A 23,693-nucleotide genomic window follows, 5' to 3' on the forward strand; every position below is an offset into this window, starting at 1 on the left:
GCGGCGAATTTCCGACCCGTTTACATACCCGGGTCAGGTTAGGTTCGACCCAAACACGACCTAAAACCCGGTTTTGACAACCCTACGTCCCATAGTATTCGACCACTCCACCTCCACAATAAAACTCCCTTCATTCTATCCCCCATCCGAAAACCCTATTTCCCCCTTTCTCGGAGCTCTAAGATGTGGCTCTTGATGAAATGAATAAGCAAGAAATTATTAAATTCAGAGTACTGATGGATTGTATGCCCACATAACCCAAGAATGAAGGCTTAGGGTGAAACAACAGAAATTATTAAATTCAGAATACTGATGGATTACGTGAGAATTAAAACTTCTGTAAAAGAAGAATGTGGAAGGTAAGTCTGACCGAAGCAAAGACCGTGATGCAATTGAATAAGAAAGAATTATATAGCCAGAGATCAGAAAATTATGAAAGACAAATTAAATCATATAGGAATTCAAAACAATGAATCAATAAAATAATTTAAATCATACCGTTGTTTCAATGATAACAGCAATTAGGTTCAGTACAAGAACAAAAGCTATAATGTATCCAAATGTAGAGCTACGAACAAAAGCTTTCAACTTTTCACATTGAGGTGAATGGTAAAATGATGGATAGTTCTCAAAGCAAGAAGGCTGCATAAATGTAGCGAAGTGTTAGCAAGCAGAACTAGTATAGTTCATATAATTAGCTGTGGCTTAAAGGACATATTGGAGACAGGGAGTAGCCATAAAAAGCAGCAGAATGCATTAACTAGCTGACAAACTTCTAACAATTGGGAATATGAACTTACTGTGGCTTCCTTTTGGAACCTTAGAGCAATAGCATTACAGAGGTCGGTAAATTCTTCCAAATTGATCTAGAAAGACAAATCAACACGTAAAAACCAGTAAGAGTGAACATATAGCAGGCAAAATCTTACTATCACAGCTAAAATCATATTCATGAGCATTAGATGCGCAGGATTGTAAAGTGGCTGATAATTCAGATATAATCAGCATTTTCATGAAGGATTGGAAGGGAAAAAAAATCATAAACATCACCTTGAAATCACCACTATGATCAAGTTCATCAAATATCAGCTCAAAATCCTCCCTTGAAGTTTTTGGCAATGACCTAAGGATAGACTGCGTCTTTAACAGAGATTTATCAAATAATTGTAGTTTCATATGATGAAGTGATTAAAATTAAAATTAATAAGGCAAATATATACAGTTTCTGCAGCATTAATTAATAGGCAAATTTTAATTAAGCTTAAGTAGTCATATTTTCATGAATCTAAAACAAGAATAGGAAAAACTTCCCTCGCTCAAAGCAAGTATATTCAATAGAACAAAGAGAGAGGTGGGCTGTAGCATGCTAACAATGGTGCGTATCTCTTGATTACAATCAGGCATTTAGAACTAGAATCAAATTAGTTTCAAGAGGAACCCGAAGTTCACCAAAGTTTAATTATACAAGAAATATAAAATTGCAGTTATTTGTCAACTTCAAAAACAGTTTCACCATGACGATCAATCTTTTCCAAAATTATCTATAAATATTGAAACCCAGAAGTGAATTCACTTCAATAAATATGTTGCAACTCATTTTTGCAAAACAATTATCATTGAAATTGTTTAAAACTGATTAAATGAAAATATTTGACAAACCAAAAAGGAGAATTTTTAAATTTAAGGGAAAAATAGCATTGGCAAGTCCCACAATATCCTAAGTATATTCAGAACTACAAGTTACCTGTATCTGTTCAACTCTTCAAACAGACAGATACACTGCTCTTTGTTCAAAAACCCCTGATTCTAGACATCAAAAAAGAGGCTTGAATTAAAATATAGAGAGAGAAGATGAAAAACTGGCAGAAAAGCCAGAAATTTAAAAAAAAAAAAAAGCTGAAAATTAGGCTCTTATCTTCACAAAATCAAACAGCTATACACTCGGCAGGTCACTTAGATCAGAGAAAATCTTAGATTTTAAAATAATCCAACATTTAAGTTATTAAAGGTTTATGTACTTGAGAAAATCTTCTCACAATTGTCATCTTATGCAGTCAAGAGGATTCATTGTGGATACAAAAGAGTTATGCTTCTTTTGGAAGATGACATGCAATACGCTAGAAGAAAGGATGGCACATCCATACCAGTCTACCAAAAGCTCTTAATCACCTCTCTCGCTTCTGTTAGCTATGACAACTACCTATAAACCTCCAATCATTCAAAAAGGAGACCAGTACCACTCATAGGTACCAAACAAGATTTAAAAAAAAAAGCTAAAATTTTCTCCTGCTACCATCTTACAAAAAATTTTAATTTGCCCCTACTAAGCCTTAAAATCTATTGAACATGCTGTAAGAGGAAAAAAATAAAACACCAGTTTCTCAGTTCTATGAGAGTAAGATTGTAAGAATGAAGTATCAGATTTATTGCATGTCATAATGGACCCCTATTTGAAATCTTGTCACACGAACACTTTTCCCCACACAACAAAAACAAGTCTTTCTCTCAATACATGGGATAGCTACATGAATCCTTTTTCTCCATTGTGTCCTATTAAGAGAGAAATTCCCATTTAAATCTAATAAAAAAGGGGTCATTTCTAATACTTTCTAAGCAAATCTTTTACGAACTACCTCTACCTTTCTTAACATAGGCCAGATCTAATAATCTACTCTATTATGTCATCAAAAGGCTGACGTTTTACATGAACAAACCATCTATAGCAACTCTGATGTGAATCAAAGTAGGAATTGCAATTAGAATTTAAAATGAAGATTATTCAAAAGATTGTCATAACAAATTTAACTACCAACAAAAGTAAAGGATTAAATCGTTCAAAGTAGTTAACTTGCTTAGGCGAAGATGTGCTTTGAGTTAACCAAACCAATCTTATCATTCAAAGATAACGGAAACACTTAAATGCTCATAACAAGAATCCCGCAATTAATAATAAAGAAGTTCACCTTGCACAGGAGCTATTCCAACCTTTTCACATATATACACATTTCGCATTTTGTCTCTATGTGTAAAGCTACTCGTCCACCTGAGCATCTTCAACTCTGCAACACCTATTGAATACTTCATTCCAACCTACTCATTTCGCATGTTGTCTCTAATTTTGCCCCTAGTAAGCCTTAAACTCTATTGAACACGCTGTAAGAGGAAAAAAAATAAAACACCAGTTTCTCAGTTCTATGAGAGTAAGATTGTAAGGATGAAGTATCAGATTTATTGCATATGATAATGGACCCCTATTTGAAATCTAGCCATACAAACACTTCAGCCCCACACAACAACAACAAGCCTTTATCTCAATATATGGGATAGCTACATGAATCCTTTTTCTCCATTGCGTCCTATTAAGAGAGAAATTCTCATTTAAATCTAATAAATAAGGGGTCATTTCTAATACTTTATAACCAAATCTTTTACGATCTACCTCTACTTTTCTTAACATATGCCAGATCTAATAATCTACTCTATTATGTCATCAAAAGGCTGACATTTTACATGCCCAAACCATTTAAGACGACTCTCTCTAATCTTATCCACCACAGAAGCTATTCCAACATTTTCACATATATACTCATTTCGCATTTTATCTCTAAGTGTAAAGCTACTCATCCACGTGAGCATCTTCAACTCTGCAACACCTAATTTAATGCTTCTCTTTTAATGCCGAACATTTTGCGCCTTAAATCATTGCAAGTCTTACCACCATCTTATATAACTTCCCTAAAGTTTGGTGGGTGCTCTTCTAACACACAATAGGCCCGATGCATTTCTCCACTTCAACCATTCAAACTAGAATTCTACTAATAACATCCTTATCAAATTCACCATCGCTTTGAACAATAGAATGGAGATAACAAAAAATGCACTATCACCCAATGTCACAATCTCACCACTAGATCTATTACTACTAAATCTATACTGCATGTATTTGATTTTAGATCTACTCAAACGAAAACCTATAACACTGATGTTGACCTCCATAATTTAAGTTTCCAACTTCTCTCTAATCTTACCAACAAGAAGAATATCATCACCAAAAAGCATTCACCAACGTACATCCTATTGCAAATGTCAAGTAAAAACATTCATGAAAAAAGCTAAAAGATATGGGCTTAAAGCTGATATTTGATGTAATCCAACTGAAATAGAAAAATTATTGGTCAAACCATCTTTTGCTTGAACACAAGTAACAACACTTATATGCATATCCTTAATGACTTGAATATACGCATTATTAACTCTTTCTTTTATAGAACTTTCCAGAGCACTTCTCTTGAAACTTTATCGTATGCTTTCTCTAAATTAAAAAATATCATATGTAGATCCACCATACTCTCTCTACACTTCAACCCCACACCAAGCGCCAAATTAAGGAAATAAAAAAGGACAACATTCAAAGTACCCTAGGTAAACATGTCTCGTGTAAGAAGAAATTAAATGTGTTAAAATTAATGATGACAATCATGACAAGGAATGGAAAAATAAAATAAAATGCTAACAAACTTACAAAATTGTCGATAAGACCAAAAGCCTTCCCTAATATGCTGATCCTCATGTTGTCCATCTCAATAACTTGTTTAACAAGCTGGAGGCAGAGAAGGCAAGAGTAAGTCAGCGTTAGGAATGATTACAGGTGCACAATTATTTACAAACAGTGAAGACACTTCTCACTACTTTGAACATCAAACTAGCATATATAAATAACATCAAACTAGCATATATAAATAACATCCAAACACCTCCAAAGGCATTGTGAAAAAAAAAACCTTACCTGAGCTTTAAAGCTATCATAGACAACTGCAAGAATAAGATTTGTGATAAAGTAGACCCCCAAAAGAACATAAAGAATGAAAAATATGCAAGACCAACGAGATTTCCTGTACCAAGGGAGCAACATATCAGGAAAGGGACCAGGAACCATTAGAACATTCAGTTTCTGATTCTACTGAATGAGATTCAAGAGAAGAAAAAATGTAATGATGAAATCAAACATCAGATATGCACGTATAGGAATACCAAGGAAATACAAGACATTATAGCATTGAAATTTTATGCCAGCTGAGATATGTGCATTACTTAAAGTTTATTAACAAAGATAAGATCTACTCCAGAACAAGTAACAGGCTAGGTTCTTGTTTTATTCTTTAATAAATAAGAAAATGCATTTATTACAGTTAAAAGTTAAAGAACGGAAATAAACAGTAAAAAGTCATATAGAAATGCAAAAACGTTTATCACGTGTCCGATGAGCATTATACAGTTGCTTCTCTTTTTCAACAATAATACTGACTTTAATATTTAACTACAGTAAAAAGCTACAATATGAAATGTAAACCTTTTATCCTAGAGAAAACAGGGTAAGAAACACAACACCAAGCATGCCCGTCTTACTTGTATGCCGGAATCCACACATCTGGATTGTTAGATGTCGTGAAAAGCACAAACATCTGATAAAGTGTAGTTCCAAATGAACTAAACATTATCTTTCCTTGTTGAGTGTCTTCAAAAGTGACATAGGCAAGCCAGCTGGAAAATAGAAGGAATAATAGCCAAAGAGCCTGCAATTGCAAGAGCCAAATAGATAAATACAAAACCAGATCAAAATATGTAGAAATGTGTTTTTATAGCTCGTTTTCAGAGCGACCATACAAAAAAAAAGTTATTTGAATAAATTAGTAATTATTAAAGACTACTATGGTTACTATTAAAGACTACTATGGAATACTACTCAAAATTCTATGGAAAATTCAAGTATAAGCATACTATCAGAGTAACAGGTGGGCGGAACCAGCAAAGAAATGAAGGATGGATTGTTCAAATCCTTTAACCACCAAAATGGAAACTTACCAAGACATTCAGGTACATACCAAGCATTCCAGCAAGTGTGACTACGCATGTGCGCAACTCCCTATGAAAAAGCAGTCTAACAGTTAGATCATGCACGAAAAACTCGTGTTTCAACTTCTAAGCATAGCAATTGAAATTGCAATTCAAGTGAGTATCATCTGCAGTTGAATGCAATTTAAATTATATCACATACTACATGAGAAGATAAACTAGAAGGTACGGCTAGCCAAATTGACATAATTGTTCGCTGTGTCTGTATGTATGCAGATACACAGGCCTAACTGCGTGCATATATGCAAAATTGAATTGAGCTCTCATGAAAAATGGCAAACAATCTCTATGCCAAATATGCCAACATCAAACTCTACCAAATTTGGGCAGCCAACTAAGGCACTATCAACTTAACTTTTAACATTTTCAAAAAATGAAAGGTGAAATGAGCCAAGCTATGATGCACAATATCTCTTCTCTACTAAAGAATCATTGTCAAACAGCAGGAATTGTGGAAATACAGTCATAGGGCAGTAAACATCGAAGCAAATAGATGCATGCAATTGCATATGAACCAAAATTGCAAAGAGAAAACTCAAATTTGAAGTATGAGAGTGCATGACCATTTCATTAAAAACTTGAGGGATCAAAATAGTTCTTAATATAGTTGGAGATCATTTTGGTCCTTCATAAAGAGTCAAGGAATCATTTTAATCCTTTTTCCTTCTTTATTTTGGAAAACTTTTAAGTCAAAATTTTAAATTTAATTTATATTTGAAACCTATTTCCTCAAACTTAAAAAAATAGAGAAACAAAGGGTTGTTTTATGTATTTATCGGCATTGTTTGTGAGAAGAATTGAATTATGTCTAATTACATATAGCCTGTTTTCGTAGGACCATAGGCGTGGAGTAACTACACATTTTCTTTTGTAAATAGTGTCATTAGCACTAAAAAAATGAAAGAGATGTAAGAAAAATAAGCATAAAAAGAAAGAAGAAAATTAAAAAAAAATGTTTTTCAATGACCATGGAAAACTATTTTGATGTGGTTAAAGGACAATTATGCCAAAATTTTAGTAAAGAATCCATAAACATGCGGGAAGGTACCCATTTGAGGAACTTTCAAGTTGAAACTTTTGGCATTAGATAAATCTGCATTGAAAAAGCATCCACGCATTTTGATCTCCTTGAGAAAATTCTTGAATAATTAACTTCTAGGGTATTTAGATAAGAATATTACAAGAATCAAAAACCCAAAAAAAAAAAAAATCTCCAATCAATCATAAATCAAACAGGAATCTACAAGCAATCTCAAGACTAACGGCCATAAGAAAACTTGTCATCGATATTGAAAGATGAAGTAGATGTTAATTCCGATATCTCGTCATCAAAAAATGAGAGCATATTTATCATGAAAGATGTAGTCATTTTTGTATTACCAATGGTGGTGATGATGGTGTTGTTCCCTCCAACTAAGTTAATTCATGATTTAAACAATAATTGAGAATGGTAAGACACTTTTGATTATTCATCCCTATTTAATGGTAACTCCATAGAGGGTCAACATCAATATGTATGGGTGAGAATCACATAACTATAATGAAGGGATTTGACTAACTCATTATAAAATTACAAGGCGTACGGGAGTTGGTAATATAAGATTTTTCATTAATTCAATACTTTTTCTTGAGATTTCTCATTAGGATACACCACATCTTGATTTTATCATGTTTTGAGGCAACAAATGATCAATAGCAGACCAAAGTAGTATTCACAAACATAATTTGTACTGTCAATCCAAAGATTCAATTCAAGAAGCTATTCTTCCTATCTTGGTTTGGGATAAAGACACTAGACCTAAAAACTATCATGATGCTAAATCATGAGATAAGTGATCCATTAAATCTCCATCGAGCCAAGAAGGCGAAAGGAGGGGTCATGATGAGGACATCAGCAGAAAAACCTGGCAAGTCTATCATAGGAGGAATCGTAAATCGATGGCCACGATTATGAGTCTGTATTTATAGTCTATTTTATGCATTTTATTTATTATTGTACTTTATTTTGAGAGACTTATCCAGTTTACCCTAATGTTGAGTTATATGAGTGTTATAGCCCAAGGGGGCATTTTAGTCTTTTAAGTCCTTCATGTTTGGAGGCCTCTTGACTATTGTAGGAAAAGGATGATTATTATGAATTAAACTTTAATTTTTCTGAATTGTGTGTGTTTGAGTCTTCTTGAGAGAATAGTGAAGTCCTTAGGAGTAGGTCAACGCAACACCTAGTAACTGAAAAAATGGTAAGGTTCTTGGCACTATCTTCTCTCCCTCCTCCCCCATATTCCTCCATTGGCTGCCGAGCCCTCCAAACCCCTTCAAAACAACCGGCCGATCCCTTCTTCCCACTCAAATCGGCCAACTGAGCATTTGTTAGACCGTTCTAGTGGACTGGTCCAGCCGGTCCGCACAGGACCGGCCGAGTCGCAAAACAGGTGACTGTTTTCGTCTGGGCGGAAGCGCCGCATGCACGAATTGAGGATCAATTGTATCTTGCTATTTTATTCTTCTACTAGTAAAATACAAGCTGTTCTTCCAATTTTCTCTCAGCTTTTCCCTGTTTTTCCCACTGTTTTGCTGTTTTTCCTGCTGTGAACAGCAGTTTGCATCGAGATTTGCTGTATAAGTGATTTGGAAATACTTGAAATCAAGTATTTCCTATCAACATTCTCCCTCTTCCAAACAGCTATCCAAAATTCCTTGCTTCCCTATACAGCCGAGTGACCTCCCCTCTCTTCCATTCCCACTCACCTGCAAGCCCACCCTTCCTCTCCTCCCATGACCGGCCAACCCCCGCTCCATTGCCTCTTGGTATTCCCTCCACCTTTTCCTCCCCATTAGCTCCACTCCAATTATTGCCTTTTCCCCTTCCCCATTAATTCCTAATGGTTGATGCCTTTTCTGATTCCCCCCATTAAGTTATAATGGTTGTTGTCTTTTCTCATTCCCCCCATTAATTCCTACACTAATTATTACATCTTCCCCTTCCCCACTAATTCCCAACAAGTGCCACCTCTTCCCCTTCTCCATTAAATCCCGAATGGCTATTGTCACTTCCCCTTCCTCCCCAGTCCCCATTAACTCCCTACTAGCTACTGCCCTTTCCTCTTTTCCCCATTAATTCCTTATAGTTGTTTCCCCCACTTCCCTCCCCTATTAATTCACTAGTGTAGCCGCCCCTTCTCCCATCCCCCTTCATTTTCCTCAACTGACAGCTAGGCTGCCCTTCCCCACTTCACCTCTTCTAGCCATAGCCGCCCTCCCTCCTCCTTACCCACTAACAGCAGCCTTCCTCCTTCCTCTCCCACTTCCCCTTGGTCGGCCACCTCCCCACCCATATCTTTCTTTAGCCGACAACCCCTCTCCCAATCAGCTACCTCCTATTCACTTTCAGCAAACCAAGCCTGAACTTCCTTCCCCAAACCGAGGACAGCCCAGTCATCCATGGATGGCCAATCCTGAGCTTGATCACGGTTCATATTTGACGATCAAGGCTTAGTCGACATTCACTGGTCTCCCTTCTTCGACGTCGACTTAGAGAACGACCACCTTGTCAAGGAATACGTGGATCAAATTAGCTTCTCACTTGCAACTTCCATTGACCATCAAAGACATGCAATGGCACCTACAATCCAACAACTACTTCTTTTCTGGGTAACTTCATATTGTTCAAAACCTTAAACGTTTACTTCTTCTTAGTGGCATTGTTAATATCGTATCAAGTTTTCTTCTGTTGAAATTATTCGAAGAGTGTGAGTTAGGGAACTTCTCCGTGACTATTCTAGTTGTTAATTGTGGGATTTGTGTGACTTGCGGATAAGTACATATTGCCTTGGTTATTATTTTATTGTTCCTCTCCAATACTTGTAATTGTTTGCTATTACTCTATCAACAATTGAGAAGTCGCTTAAATCAAGCTTTGATCACCATTATTATATAATTGTTAAGCTTATCAATTGATTATTATTCCTAAGCAATTCCTGAATCTAACATGTTTCACATCAGATCGGCATCTCCACCAGGCCGGGAAGCAAAAGGAGGGAGCGGCATCTCCATCGGAGTGAGGAACAAAAGGTGGAAGGAGGGATCAACATCTCTACTGGGCCGAGGAGGCGAAAGGAGGGGCAGCATCTTCATCAGGTAAAGGATGCGAGAGAAGGGAGATTCTTCGGAGTCTATAAAGGTCATTCTACACCTAGTCAATGGAGATGGGGTTCTCTACCTAGCTATGTGATTGAATGAATACCCAAAGAGGAGGACATTTGGGGAGTAGATATAGGTCAATTTGATGGAATCACTATAAACCTTGGACATTCTTACTTTTTCTGTAATTTTCATTACTGCACTCTTATTTTATTTTGATTATATTTGCAAAAAAAAATTGATGATTAATTTTGGTTAAATTTTGATTTGAAAATCAGAAAATAAAAACAAAAATATTTTTTCTGATAATTTTATAAACAAAAAAATCTATTTACTTTTAGATTTTGTTATGAATTGTTTAATCTTTTAAACGCTTAACATATTTCAAGATTTTTTTACGCAAAAGATTTTCAAAACTTTTAAAAGAACCAATTCACCCCCTCCCCCTCTTGGTGTGCCTTAAGCACTATCAAATGGTATCAATTAGGGGAGTCAAAAAAAGTTTTCAAGTCGGGTTCGAGTCCAACCCGAAACTGACCGCCTTCAATTGATCTGAACTTAACCAAACCCGATTAGCTAAACGAGTCACAAACTCAGACCTAAACCTTACCCGCATCTAACCAGATTCAACCCAACCCGTTGACCAAGTTGGGCGCAACTATGAGCCAGCACGAGCAAGCGAGCGCGATTGTGTGAGCAGGCGTACATGCAAGCAATCATGCTAGCATACAGGAAAGAGAGCATGCGGGTGTTAGGGTCTGTGGGCGTGACGACGAGAGGGACGAGCACGACTGCGCGACGAACTGGTCAGTGCCTTGTCGCTTTCAAGTTTTCAGGTTCACCCAATGCAATCGAGTCAGAATATTAAACTTGAATCTGACCCGTTTTTCAAACAAGTTGACCTGAACTTGGAATTTTCGGGTCGGATTCGGGTCACGTCAAATATTGACACCCCTAACATTAGTGCACTTTCAATTAGTATCAGAACTAATCATGAAATTTCAATGTTGGCTAGGATAACAACAAGAAACCTATAAAGTTGGAAAGGTAGGAAGAGGAATAAGTAGAGATGATGGCTCAAGAGATAAAAAGAAAGAAAAGAATGGGTTGTCTACCGAAAGGTTACATTGGCCAAAATATAAAATTGTTATGTCAAGTAGATCATAACATCGATAACACTTCTAAGTAGGAGTGCAGCCTAGGAAGATACACCACAAAGCATAGGGATAGGGTTTTTCATCCAGAAAAGCCATCAATAAAGTTGGAAAAGTAATGGAATACAAAATGAGGTATGAACTGGGCTAGGATCCCAAATGTTAAAATGAGTTAACTCAGAAGGATGAAAACAATAGCTTGAGGTAGACTATGAAAATGACGCATGATGATGTTTCTCCAACTCACCTGAATGATAGACAAATTGGAGAACACACAGAACCAACAAGAAAATCACAAAAATGTTGCTGGGAGAAGGATGACCTAGTAGAGCGCTAATGGAAAAAAGTAATAGTTAAGGAAATAGTGGAAGGAACATCAATTATTAGAAATTTAATCCTACTAGTTTAAACATCTCCACCAATCATCTTATTCAAGTTAGATCATGAAAAAAAATAATGGAAGGGATATAACATTAAAATCGTTTTGGGACTTAGTGAATTAATAGAAAACATACAGAAATTCATAGGGCATAAGACATCATAAAAGAGGATGGAGTTTTCAAAGGAGAAATTTCTCAGAGACAGTGTAAGAAGACCAATTAGCCACAATCACAAGAGAAAGGGATTCTGCAGAGAGAAAAATATTTTATGGCTACCTGTCAAATCTAAAACATACATATGGAGATAGCTGCAACAGTTCTAAATGGAAAATTAGCATAAGAAGTAGATTCCTGAGAGTTTTGACTCAAACAATCATATTCCTCTTGAGAAAACATGATAGAACCTTAAGGTGTGGTAACATCGGAAGAACCATCAATATGAAGAGAAGTTTCTCAAGCACACTGGGCAATAGAAGAAAAGCTAAATATGGCCTGCCATTACTCTAAAGGATGGTTAGTTTGTCTACACTAAGGAGGAAAATACTCCCCCACGACTGTTCATTTTATTAGAATGATCAAGACTATTCAACAATCAAGTGAGTACAGCATAGTCAGAGGCTTACAATTTGGGTAAGTTTCACAACTAGAATCAATTATTGCTTGCAGTCTCATGAAACAATATTACGGAGTCAATAAAAGGATCAAGACTATTCAACAAGCAACTAAGAATAGCATAATCAGAGGCTTGCAATTTGGAAAACTTGAGGTATCATCGTGACCTAGAGGAGGCATCAAAGTGAGAGTGTTTGTCATTAGATCCAATGAGAAAGCAAAAAATTCTCAACAACAAGAGGTAGTACCATTGAATTTACTTACGATTCTAATATTTGATGAGGTTTCACATCCAAGAGAAAAAAAAAATAGAGAAAAAAAAGATAGAGAAAAAGTAACATCTTATCATCATCATTAAGTGGAGAGAGAGATAGAAAAGTCAACAAGTAATAACTGAAGCCATTGTACAAGGAAGTCTGCATGCTGCACATGAAGGAATGAAAACAGTGGGTGTGTGCATCGACTAGAGTGAAAGACGATGGGCATAGCAAAGCAAGACATGTAGGGGCAGCATACACACACACGAGAAACAACAAGCAGCATATATGCAGGCACCATAAAATATATATATATATATATATGCAGGCACCATGTGGGTTCTTTGCCCAGTTGCCTTACACAATGTTAGCGTATTTAGTCCTTGTAAGGGAAAAATATTAATTAGTATGAAATGGGGGTGAGGAAGAAATTCAATGGAACTCAAGCAATCTACAAGGTAACTTAAAGAGGGAAGAGACTACATTTATCATGATGGAATTTTAGCAAGACTTTCATCTCAACCTACACATTCTTTGTGCATGCCGCACATGTGGCTAGTGGCATGTAGCTTGTTCAAGCACCCACACTTGTATGCACTGCATTTCACACTGATTTGGTTCCATCTGCCTGATTTTATTTGCCAAAACCTCATGGCATCAACATCCAACTCTTCTCGCACACACAAGCAAGGCTTTTGTTCTCGATACCTCCTGCACCAAGGGCATTCATGTTATCTTCTCCGATCCCGCCTTCCAATAATTTTTACAATTACTCCTGCCTTTGGCATTGTGCCCGTTCAATTCCTTCGACACTGAATGTTGTGATGGCTATTATTATGGCTTCAAATTTGGATCCTCCTCCTTTGCCCATTTTTCAATGAATCCCACTACTTATTCCTCCAATATTGGCTGCTCCTAGAGTTTTAAATAACCCCCGCTAAGATTGCCACCTCCTACCCCGATGGCTGCTTGCTTCACATAAGCTCCCCCTCCTGCTTTCTCTCCTTTAAAATCTCACCTCCAGCAACTCACCCTCCTTGTTCCTTTACAAATAATGTTGGTGGGCTAAATGATTCAAGAGTTCATTCCTCATCATCAAACAATCAATTCCCCTTTATTTTCCAATAAAATCTAGTATCGCCTTCTAATGAACATCCACCAACATAATAGGGCAAATATGCTCTCATCATCACTAAAGAGATCTCAAAGCTTGCTAGGCCTCTTTATTTTTCTACTATAAACAAATTCTCGTTGGTCCTCCTTAATCTGGAGATTACCCATTAATTTTTTGTCTAATTTAAATTTGGTTTGTAGCAATTTGTTGAGCTCATTAACCCTCATCATGGTATTAGGTTATCTTTAGAAGCAAATAACACAATATATATATATATATATATATATATATATATATTAAAATAGTCACCCCATTTTTATCTCTTCCGAGGAACCACCCATCAATCCAATTTAAATTGCATTCTTCCATCTTCTTTTACATTATTCCAATCAATCCTCTTTATATTCCTTGGTCTCTAAATTTGGAAAACCTTTACAAGTAGATAATGTTATTGCTATTCTTTCAGGGCCTTCTATGGACAGAGTCTTAGTAAAATAGACATTACTTCTCAGTTAGAAAAGCATGTATAGATTAGATCTTCTACTTGAGGATATTGGCAACAGTTGAAATTGAAGGAATCCCAATATATTGTTCATCATGCAAAATTGTTTGGCATAATTTCCATGAATGATTCAAAGGCCATCAATATCTGAGTAAATTTAATTATCAAGCACAAGAGATACAATCAAATGATCAAATCAGATCTGATCCTCTACCATTTTGCAAGCAACTCCTCTATTAGATTAGGTCTACAATCAAAACATGAAACCAATTTTAGATTTTCTTTGGAATTAGAGGCTTTAGTTCCTACATCTGTTATCCCTACAATGATCACATCAACACCTAAGGGTATATTCATTGATCCTGATCAAACTGCTACAGCAACGCCTAACGTCCCACTAATTTGTGAACATAATGATGATGAGGATGTTCTGCAGCTCTATAACTTAGACAATAGCACTCAGAGTGTTTACTCTCCGGTGGATAAGAGGTTTTAAATTATATTAACTAGACAAAACTGGAATCAAGAAAATAAAAAAAAAACTATCAACACTCCCCAAAACCACCAAAATTCAAGCAAGGAGATCCAAATGAATCATTTTGTAGTTTCATTTCTAAGAATTTACTATCATATCACAGACTTTCACACAATATTTATCTTTTCATTATACCTTTCTTTTTTTCTCTAATAATTCCTATTAATTGTCTTTGAAGTACTCATATCATTTTATAGTTATAATATTTCAATTTCATTTAAAAAAAAAAGTTAAAGAGAAATTCACAACTACAACAATAATGTCAAAGATGACAATAAATGTGGCATATTATGCATTATATGTCATTTGAGTAGCATCATTAAAAATAAATATCAAATCGCTTATAGAAATAGAAGAGCTACAAACATATGACCCTAAGTTTTGCAAAATAATGCCAAGTAATAGACATGAAAGGATATTATAAGCATAAAAATCCTAGCTCAAAAGGCACCATAAGGGAGTGAAATAAATGCTTGTTCAAAATGATTAGATTCATCTAATGGCTTAACAAATATTAAGCATATCATTTGCTAACTGAATATGCATGAAACCACTAGTTTTCATAACCCAGATTTTTAATTAAGTGTGCAGCAGTTGTCATATCGCTGCCTAACTGCACATTCATGAAACCACTTGTTTATATTTCCTGAATTTTTAATTATGTAAATCCATTCATGATGAACTGTATTATGCATGAAAATAGCACATAATACAATAAGACGAATAAAATTTGGTGTTTAGTGGAAATAAATAAATAGCATACAATTACCTGATTGACAAGGTAACAAAGGCAATACGAATATATGGAGCAATTCTGAACGGCAGGTAAGTAATTGACACAGGAGATACAAAAAGCGCATAAACCACTATATCACACATCAGAAGGAGAAGAAATATGACCTGCATGTGGAATGCATAAATACATTTATTAGTATCTCAAAATTTTGATAAACAAAAAAATAACAAGAAATTCCAGCAAGTGCATGAGCCTTGATGTGTTTTGATGGCAGAGGGGAAGGGGAGGTTGAAGTGCTGGACCACTGGTTATGGCCCAATGGTCAACTATGACCATACATATGGTTCTACACTCATCCCTACACATTCATTATTTTTATTTTTTTTTACACATTCATTACTAGAACATGACACCAATGTCATTTTCAAATAAGCAAGCTGCGGTTGAAAAATGACAAATCAAGGTCAAGCAAAAGCGTAGAAAATTTGGAAGGCCTACAAAGGAGGAAGGCCTACAAAGGAGGAAAAAAGGAAGAACAGTCTATAATAAAAGATAATTGCAATCGAGCTCCATCCATTCAACAACAAATGGCATGAAGAAGTCGTTGCATTTTAAGGTTACCAATTTTCTAAAGATACAAACTATACAAAAAGAAGAGTTGCAATCAATTTCTAACTATTCCACCATCAATGACCTTGAGAAGTCATTACATATTAAGGTTAAAAATTTACTAAAGATATCTGAAGTTGAAAGGTATTTTAACTAACCTTTAACTTGTTCCAAAGATTCTTCAAGAATAGATTCCAACCTTCATATGCAATTGGGAAAAATGTATGTAAAATGAGTATAAGTAGGGTGATTCCCTGCAGAATTAAAGGTAGTAGAGTTAAAATTAGCTAGACAACAATTATAACTTAAATCATGATGAATATTTAGTCAATCCAGAAGAGGGAGGAACACATACATCTAAATGAGTTCCAATATCAAATCTATCAAAGGCTATATTAACAAATGGAGGTGTTCACCATCATGCTTCCTTTATAGGAAAATTTGTCCTAGGCACACTAAGGCTTAAATTGGTACTACTTTGAGTTGTTCATCCATAGAATGACAGCAAAGAATCTGCAAATAGAAATTTGACTAACGTGCTTATCTATGTTAATCATCATGGTCATTAAATGGTCCATATGGAGGTAGCATTTGAAAGGAATGAGCATAAACTTAAATAGTTAAATTAATATTCTTCAATTTCATTTAGACGAGCTCAATAGAATCTTAAGTTTCCTGAAGCTGTAAGAAGCTACAGAAGCCAACTAAAACAAAACTTAGAGAAGCAAAATAATATCATGACTTTAGATCTATCAAAAAAAAAACATCCTTAGTTAGGGGTTGTTTGGGTTGTTACATTTTTTTGTTGGCTTGAATTCCTTTTTAAGGGTTTTTAAAATATTGGCAATTGGTTGGAAGAAAAAGAAATGCAAAATAATTTTTTTTACTTATTTGAAACTCACCCCTCAGTCAATTTTTGGTGAATTCCAAATAGAACTATTTGGCCAATTTTCAAATACACTACACTAGTTGTCTCCGGCTCTCCGCTACCACCAGTAAACATTGCCATCATCAGCTGCCAACCGACCGCAGTTGCAACCCCAATCACCGTCATCAGGCTTTATACTGAATTCATTTTACTTCATACCAACACAATAAAGTAATATCCAATATTTCTATTACACCCAAGCAAATGGTTCAAAAAGTTCTCAAATATGCTACATTTATTTTACACAATTCACTAGGGGTGTCAATTCGGGTCAACGGGTCGGGTTCGAGTTGAACCCGAAACTGACCAGGCACTGTTCGGGTCAACCCGAAACCAACCCGTTTTTAAAAACGGGTCAGGTTTCCGGACCCGAACCAATTCGGGTCCAGGTCAACCCGACCCGGCACGAATGACCCGAAGTTGACCTAAAATAGCTAGTTTTCAGGTCAAAATCGGGTCAATCTTCGATTTTCGGGTCAATCTCGGGTTTCCGAGTCAAATAGGAGTTTTCGTGTCAATTTCGGGTCATTTTCGGGTTGCTGGGTCAACCCAAACCTGACTCGATTTTTAAAACGGATTGATTTGTTGAACCCGAACCCGACCCGTTTCGCGTCCGAGTTGACCCGAACCCGGATTTTTCCAGGTCGGGTTTCGGGTCGTGTCAAAAATTGACACCCCAACCACTAACTAACCCTAAACAAAAGATAGAATCACGATGAGTATTTCACGAATGATAGGCATAACACATAAAGACTCATAAGATTAAGAGAATGACTAAACAAATAAGAGATGCATGATGGCACACCCCAAACTCTCATTTCTTAAGATCTTGCCCGCTTTAGCTTCTCAAACCATAGAACAAAAATTTAAGAATTCCATGTCACTACATTTAAAATATATTACAACCTAGCCCAACATTATAGAAGGAATTGTATGTGTTGCCATATCAAGCTTAAACTCATAGTTTCATCTATATTACCTATCCCATGCAGCCCGATGAAGTTAGCAGGAGCAAAAAGTGCTATAAAGCAAGCATATTGGAACTTCATCGAGTCAAATAGCACACATAAGCAATTAATTGAGTGAGTGAGGGTGGGCAAGTTGAAAGGTGAGTTAGCAAATAGGGTAGGATTGGGATTGAGGTTGGAATAGGGAGGTAGCATGTAGGGCAAGAGTAAACCACGATGACTTCTAGATTCTTACAAAATGATTAAGGTTGGAAAAGGGAGTCTACAGTAAAACGCAAAAACGACGATCGTAGGTCGTCGCACGCATTTCGATGCGTCGCGACGAAACTTAAGTGAAAAATTCAAGGTTAACGAAATCTGAGGAAAATAATTTTATAAAATTATACGCAAAATTTTGATCAATTTGGTATATGAAACTTGTATCCAATTTTGCTTAAAATGCGAGATAAAAATTATGGAAGCCTCTAAATACCAAAACTACCCCTAATATGTATTAATACCGAAATAGAATAAGTGAGGACAAATAGGTCTTTTGGTTTTCCCTTTTCTCCTTAATATATCAACTGAACCCCCCCCCCCCCTCTTCCCCCTCTCATTTCATTCGGCCAAACCGAAACCGAGCGGAAGATAGGGCGGACGGGGGGACGACACAGGCTTCGGCAAGGGTAGCTCCGACGGCGATTTTCCGGCGAGGAAATTAGTGAAAATTGAAGAGGCAGACGAGGGGAATCTTAAGGTATGATCTATTCAAAGCGAATCCCTCTCCATCTCAAGTTATTTAGAGACAAAATTTTTAGGGTTTTACAAAAATTTTGTTTTATTTCAAAACTTCTTTACGAAATCTTTGAGGAATGATTGGGAAAGTATTTTAACGATAGAAATGAAGTTTTTTGGAGAAATTTTGGAAATCAAAATTTAGGACTTTTACCTAAAAATATAATTTTCTTAAGAAGCTTTTACAAAAATGAATCATATGGATCTTAGGAATGTTTCTAAACAAAAATTTTAAGTTTTTATAAGAAATTTTATTTTTTTCTTAATTTTCTAATTAATTTAATCCGAAAATAATTAAGGTAATTATTAAAATATGTTTAGGGATATTTTTGGCATATTAATTTCATGAAATTGAAGATTTAGGAATTTTCGAAAATTTAGGATTTTAATAAATCCGAAAATTAAGGTTAAATAATACGAATTTTATTAATCGTCGTAAAGAATAATTAAGGGTAAATGAAGGGTTTAGACAATTAGGAATTAGATTAAACCTTAAGGAAGATTGATTTGTGACACGTCATTTTATGTGATTATTTAAGTTGTCATCTTTAAGGTGAATGAGGTGTGTCAAAGCGACAATTTGAGGAAATACTGTGCTTGGGTGAAGATAGCTACTCATATTATTTGTAAAAATTTCATATTTATGTTTTGTTCTTTTATTCAATGCAAATAGTTGAATCTTTGAAGTTATATGTTTTCTAAATTTTATCTCTAGCAATTAACATGGTCAAGTCTTTTATTTCATGATGTTAGTAAGCTTTCATATTATGTTTAGATTCAAGATTTTCATATTTTAAATTTTCCTTACGCATATGATTGACTAAACATAAAATATAAATTATAATATGAGAATGTGCATGATGATGCGGAGTGCCCAAATGGTAAAGGGGTTTGAAAAAGCCAAATGGTAAAAGGGCTCGAAAGAGCTAAATGGTAAAGGAGGCTCGTTAGAGCCAATGATAAAGGAATGACCAAATAATATGAAAATATGTACCTGATCAGTATAGAATTTATGGGCACCTCCGAGACCGGTGATATAATAGACATTATGCATAATATAGTTTATATATGTTTTCTACAAAATATGAAAGTTGATGTTTAAGGAAAAACATTAAGTGAAAGGTTTATAATTGAGGAAAGTTTATGAAAATGTTTCTTATAAGTAATGTTATGAACTTATGCAAGTTTGGTCGTCGTTTTATGTTTTATTATGAAAAGATGATTTATTTTGATTTTATACAAATTTTTATGAAAAATATGAATTACCTGCTGAGCGAGTAAGCTAACCCCTGCTTGTAGGAATCTTTTTCAGAAGAACCATATGGAAAGTAATAACAACGAAACGATAGTACACCTACCGTCGTAGAGGACCTCAAGAAGAAAGGTTTTATGTTTCTATTATGAGTTTGAGTTAGTGGTTTGTATCTGAGAAGTTTGTTGGAGTTTATGTAAATGTTGATGTTTATGTTCTTAGTTATTGTGGTTTAGAAGAAACAAATTGGAAAACTTTCAGTTGATGTTTTTAGTAGCTCTTTCTTATTATGTGATTGATGATGTTTATGCCCTGTTATAAAAGTTAAATGAAATGTTATTATTTATGTTATGGTTTTTCTGTACAACTGTCTGCATCTGCTCCGTTAAATCAAGCTAGCCGGGCCGGGTCGGGTCGTGACATCCACTCCCACCATGCAAGAGAACCACCACTAGTGCATAAATAATTTTATTTAATATTCATCAAATTTTAAAAAAATAAAATTATATTTGAGTATTAAACATATTGTCTTTCATGTTAAAACATAAGTAATGTAAAGTAATAATAAATAACAAATATATATATATATATATATATATAAAGTAGTCCTAAATAGCCACTTGGTGTATAGTGTGTGTGAAAGTAGACATGAAGCCTTAGCTGGAGAGTGAGAACAAGAAGAGGGATTGCCGATGCAGCCATTCTGATGAGGACATCGACAGACGCTACCGACATGTTTATCGCCGGCGAAACCGCAGATCGACGGCCACGATTCAGCGCCTCTGCTTTTGATTTAGATGTCATGATGTATTTTATTATTGTATTGTTTGATTTACTGTTTTCCCATTTTTTGGCGTGCTTAACTCCCTCCAAATTTACTTGAAATCTGAAATTAACTTCAGATTTTAGTAAACTCTCCCCTCCCTCACCCATGCCGCCGGCCACCTAAGGAGGAATCCCTCTTAATGCAATTTAATGCATTCATTACACCCATTTCAAAATCCAAATTCAAAATATTCTCCCTCCAAATTTAATTAAATCTGAAATTAAATTCAGATTTTGATTAAAACTTCCCCACACCTCCTCATCACCTAATCTCCTAACCCTAGCCGCCTCTCACTCCATAGCCGCCCCTCCTTTGCTCATTTCCCCACCTTAGGCCGGCCCTCTCTTCATCCCCCTTGAGAGGTTGAGACAAAAGAAGAAGACGACAACATCTCCCCCACCCACTTCAATGTTGAATGGCGGATCCCGAGCTTGAGTGGGGTCTAGTATTCAACGCCGACGGAAGTATCAACGTCCTACGGTCGCCGTGCTTCGACGTAGGATTTGAAGACGAAACCACCGTGGAAGAGTACTTGGAAAGAGTCGTGCCAATCCTTGCAAGCATCTACGACCGACAACTTTCAAAGCACACTTGGAGCCTCGACGGTCACCTACGACTTCCATCCCCACCGGCTACTTTTCCTCCGACGAAGCTCTTCGGCGCCCTCTCCCTAGTGGTAACATCCTTCATCGCTTGGATCTTCTATCTCCGCCAAAAGCCTACCAATATTTGAGTGAGATGGCCCCGAGGTGAAGTTCTCGTTGTTAAACGTTGGGTTTTGTTATTGTACTTTGCATATTAAATTCTCCTAGAACTTGGAATGAATAGGTTTGGTTAATCTCTATTGCAAATCTTTGGCCTAAGCAAGTTAATATTTTCGAATTCATAACTCAACTTTTATGTGCTAGCGTAAATTTGTAAGAAGCAACACTTTAATCGTTTCTTTTTTTTTAATTTCCAAATAACTCCTAGTAGTATCACATCACATTCACCCAAAAAAAAAAACACTGCCACAGCATGCTTGAGATGCAGTAACCAATACAGATGCCCTAAATGAAAGGTTTATCACTAGAGAAGAAACCAAATGGAATGATAACACAATATCATTTTTCATATATTCATTAAGATATCAAGAAAGCGTTCCAAACAGGTCCTGGCAAGATTTGAAAACCAAGAACTGAGGTTTTTAATAGTGGTATTATTTTGCACAGGATAACTTATTGAGAATTTGAGACACCAAAGGTCATCAAGCAAGTAAAAAGCAATGTACCAGTTACAGGAACGGCAATAATCTAGATAAAACCCAAAACATTCAACGCAAAATCTCAGCTTCTGCTCATCTTGCATGTGCCTGACAATGCAATTCCTTGCTCGCTATCCATAAAAAACATTTTGCAAATAATCCTTTATGTGAAAAAGTTAATACGTACAACACAGACACTAGGAAAAGAAATCTAGACTATAAACATATGATATACTGTCAGTGTAACGACTAATGCAAAGAGGCTAAGCCAACGACTACAAAAAAACAAGCAAAAGAACTAGAAATATATATATATATATATATATATATATATATATATATATATATATACATAAATATTGTAATGGATCAAACCATCTTCAAACAATTACATCTAAAACAAATTCTTGGACCACTCATTAATTGGACTTACTTCATATACGAAGGACTGAGCATGAGTCAAGTAAGGCAGTTCTCCAAGGAAAAAATACTCCCTCTCTTGACAAGAAAACTGACGATTATTGAAGCACCATAGGGGTTTCTGAAAAGTTCAAAGTGCAGACAAACCAAGATGATCATTATCAAATGGGCCCACTCTATAAACCTAATCAGAAATTTTAATTAGAACATGCAAACTATTTAAATAAAAGAAGATATAACTAAAAGGATATTAAAAACTAACCTCAAGAAAGCTCAGCAGTATCAAGGCACAAAGATTAAGAGACCAAAGAAAGTTAAAACGAATATATATAAAATAGAACCTCGCGACTCTATCAAATCTGATATCATTCAGAACTTCTTCTGGTAAACCAATTCCATCTTCTGCCTGTAGGTGTACATATTCACCATGAAAATGTAAGAGAAAAAACATATCAAAAACAAAACAGCTAAACCAGACTACTTCCAGAACAGAAAATCATCGTAAGTAGAAAAAATGTGTTTCCAAGCATAATCATAGCTTCCGTGACCAAAAGTGACCCAGTAAGAAGCATTAAGGATAGCAATGCAAATTGCAGTACTTTTAGCCTTCAACTGAAACTATAACGAGGATACATGCAGAAATAATTAACAATTTAAATAAAAAAAATTTGTTTGCAGATGAAGATTTAAATAGTATCATTATTTTCATTCATCAAGCTGCAGTATTGCCATGTCATACCACGCAGCATCCTCCTCTTATTCAAGTATAAATTTGAAGAGAACAAATGGAATCATCTGATAGAGGGTTGGAGGTCAAAAAGAAAATAAAGCAATAAAGAGATGAAAGAGAAACTCAACAAGCAGTCCTGCAACTCTACTGAAGCTTCGTTTGGGATGGCTTTTTAATTGCTTTCTAAATCAGCTTTTTAGTACAAAAATTTTTTAAACTAAAAGATTTTATATTAAAAAGCTACTCTAAGAAAGCAGTATAAAAGTGGTCCCAAAAGAAGCCTGAATCAATAAATATCTACATCTATTACCACTAGCCTTGAAAATGAATTTCAGGCCAGCAATACAATTTTCAAATAATTAGTGCAGGAGCATTAAAATTCCATTTGTTCTTGTTGGAATGAACGGTCTACAGTTTTGCATAGCACGTTTATAGCATAAATCAATGGCGAATAAAAATAAAGAAAATGCAAAATCATGAAGAACCAAAGTTATAGTGATGGGGACATCAGATTTCGACACGTGTACCATCGCCGGAGACTCCGATCGACGGCTACGATCCAGAGTCTTTATTTTTGATTTATTTGCATCTTACATTATG

General features: G+C 35.5%; 1 protein-coding gene across 3 annotated transcripts in view; it reads right to left on the bottom strand.

Moving 5' to 3' along the window:
- Positions 1-23,693, bottom strand: part of LOC110113756 (two pore calcium channel protein 1) — a 64,511-nt gene that overhangs the window by 37,158 nt on the left and 3,660 nt on the right. For 2 of the 3 annotated variants that reach the window (XM_020846431.2, XM_020846430.2), the window contains exons 2-13: positions 22,626-22,769; positions 22,377-22,484; positions 16,111-16,206; positions 15,377-15,507; positions 5,863-5,923; positions 5,407-5,573; positions 4,787-4,892; positions 4,523-4,600; positions 1,745-1,806; positions 1,051-1,123; positions 801-866; positions 499-642 (exon numbers count right to left, since the gene is read on the bottom strand). In XM_020846431.2, coding sequence (XP_020702090.1) covers positions 499-642; positions 801-866; positions 1,051-1,123; positions 1,745-1,806; positions 4,523-4,600; positions 4,787-4,892; positions 5,407-5,573; positions 5,863-5,923; positions 15,377-15,507; positions 16,111-16,206; positions 22,377-22,484; positions 22,626-22,769 — 1,236 coding nt within the window. The remainder of the gene's footprint in view (positions 1-498; positions 643-800; positions 867-1,050; positions 1,124-1,744; positions 1,807-4,522; positions 4,601-4,786; positions 4,893-5,406; positions 5,574-5,862; positions 5,924-15,376; positions 15,508-16,110; positions 16,207-22,376; positions 22,485-22,625; positions 22,770-23,693) is intronic. The other variant, XM_028698634.1, reaches the window with a different exon arrangement.

The sequence above is a fragment of the Dendrobium catenatum genome, unplaced genomic scaffold (genome assembly GCF_001605985.2).
Source record: "Dendrobium catenatum unplaced genomic scaffold, ASM160598v2 fragScaff_scaffold_1117, whole genome shotgun sequence".
NCBI classification, from domain to species: Eukaryota; Viridiplantae; Streptophyta; class Magnoliopsida; order Asparagales; family Orchidaceae; genus Dendrobium; species Dendrobium catenatum.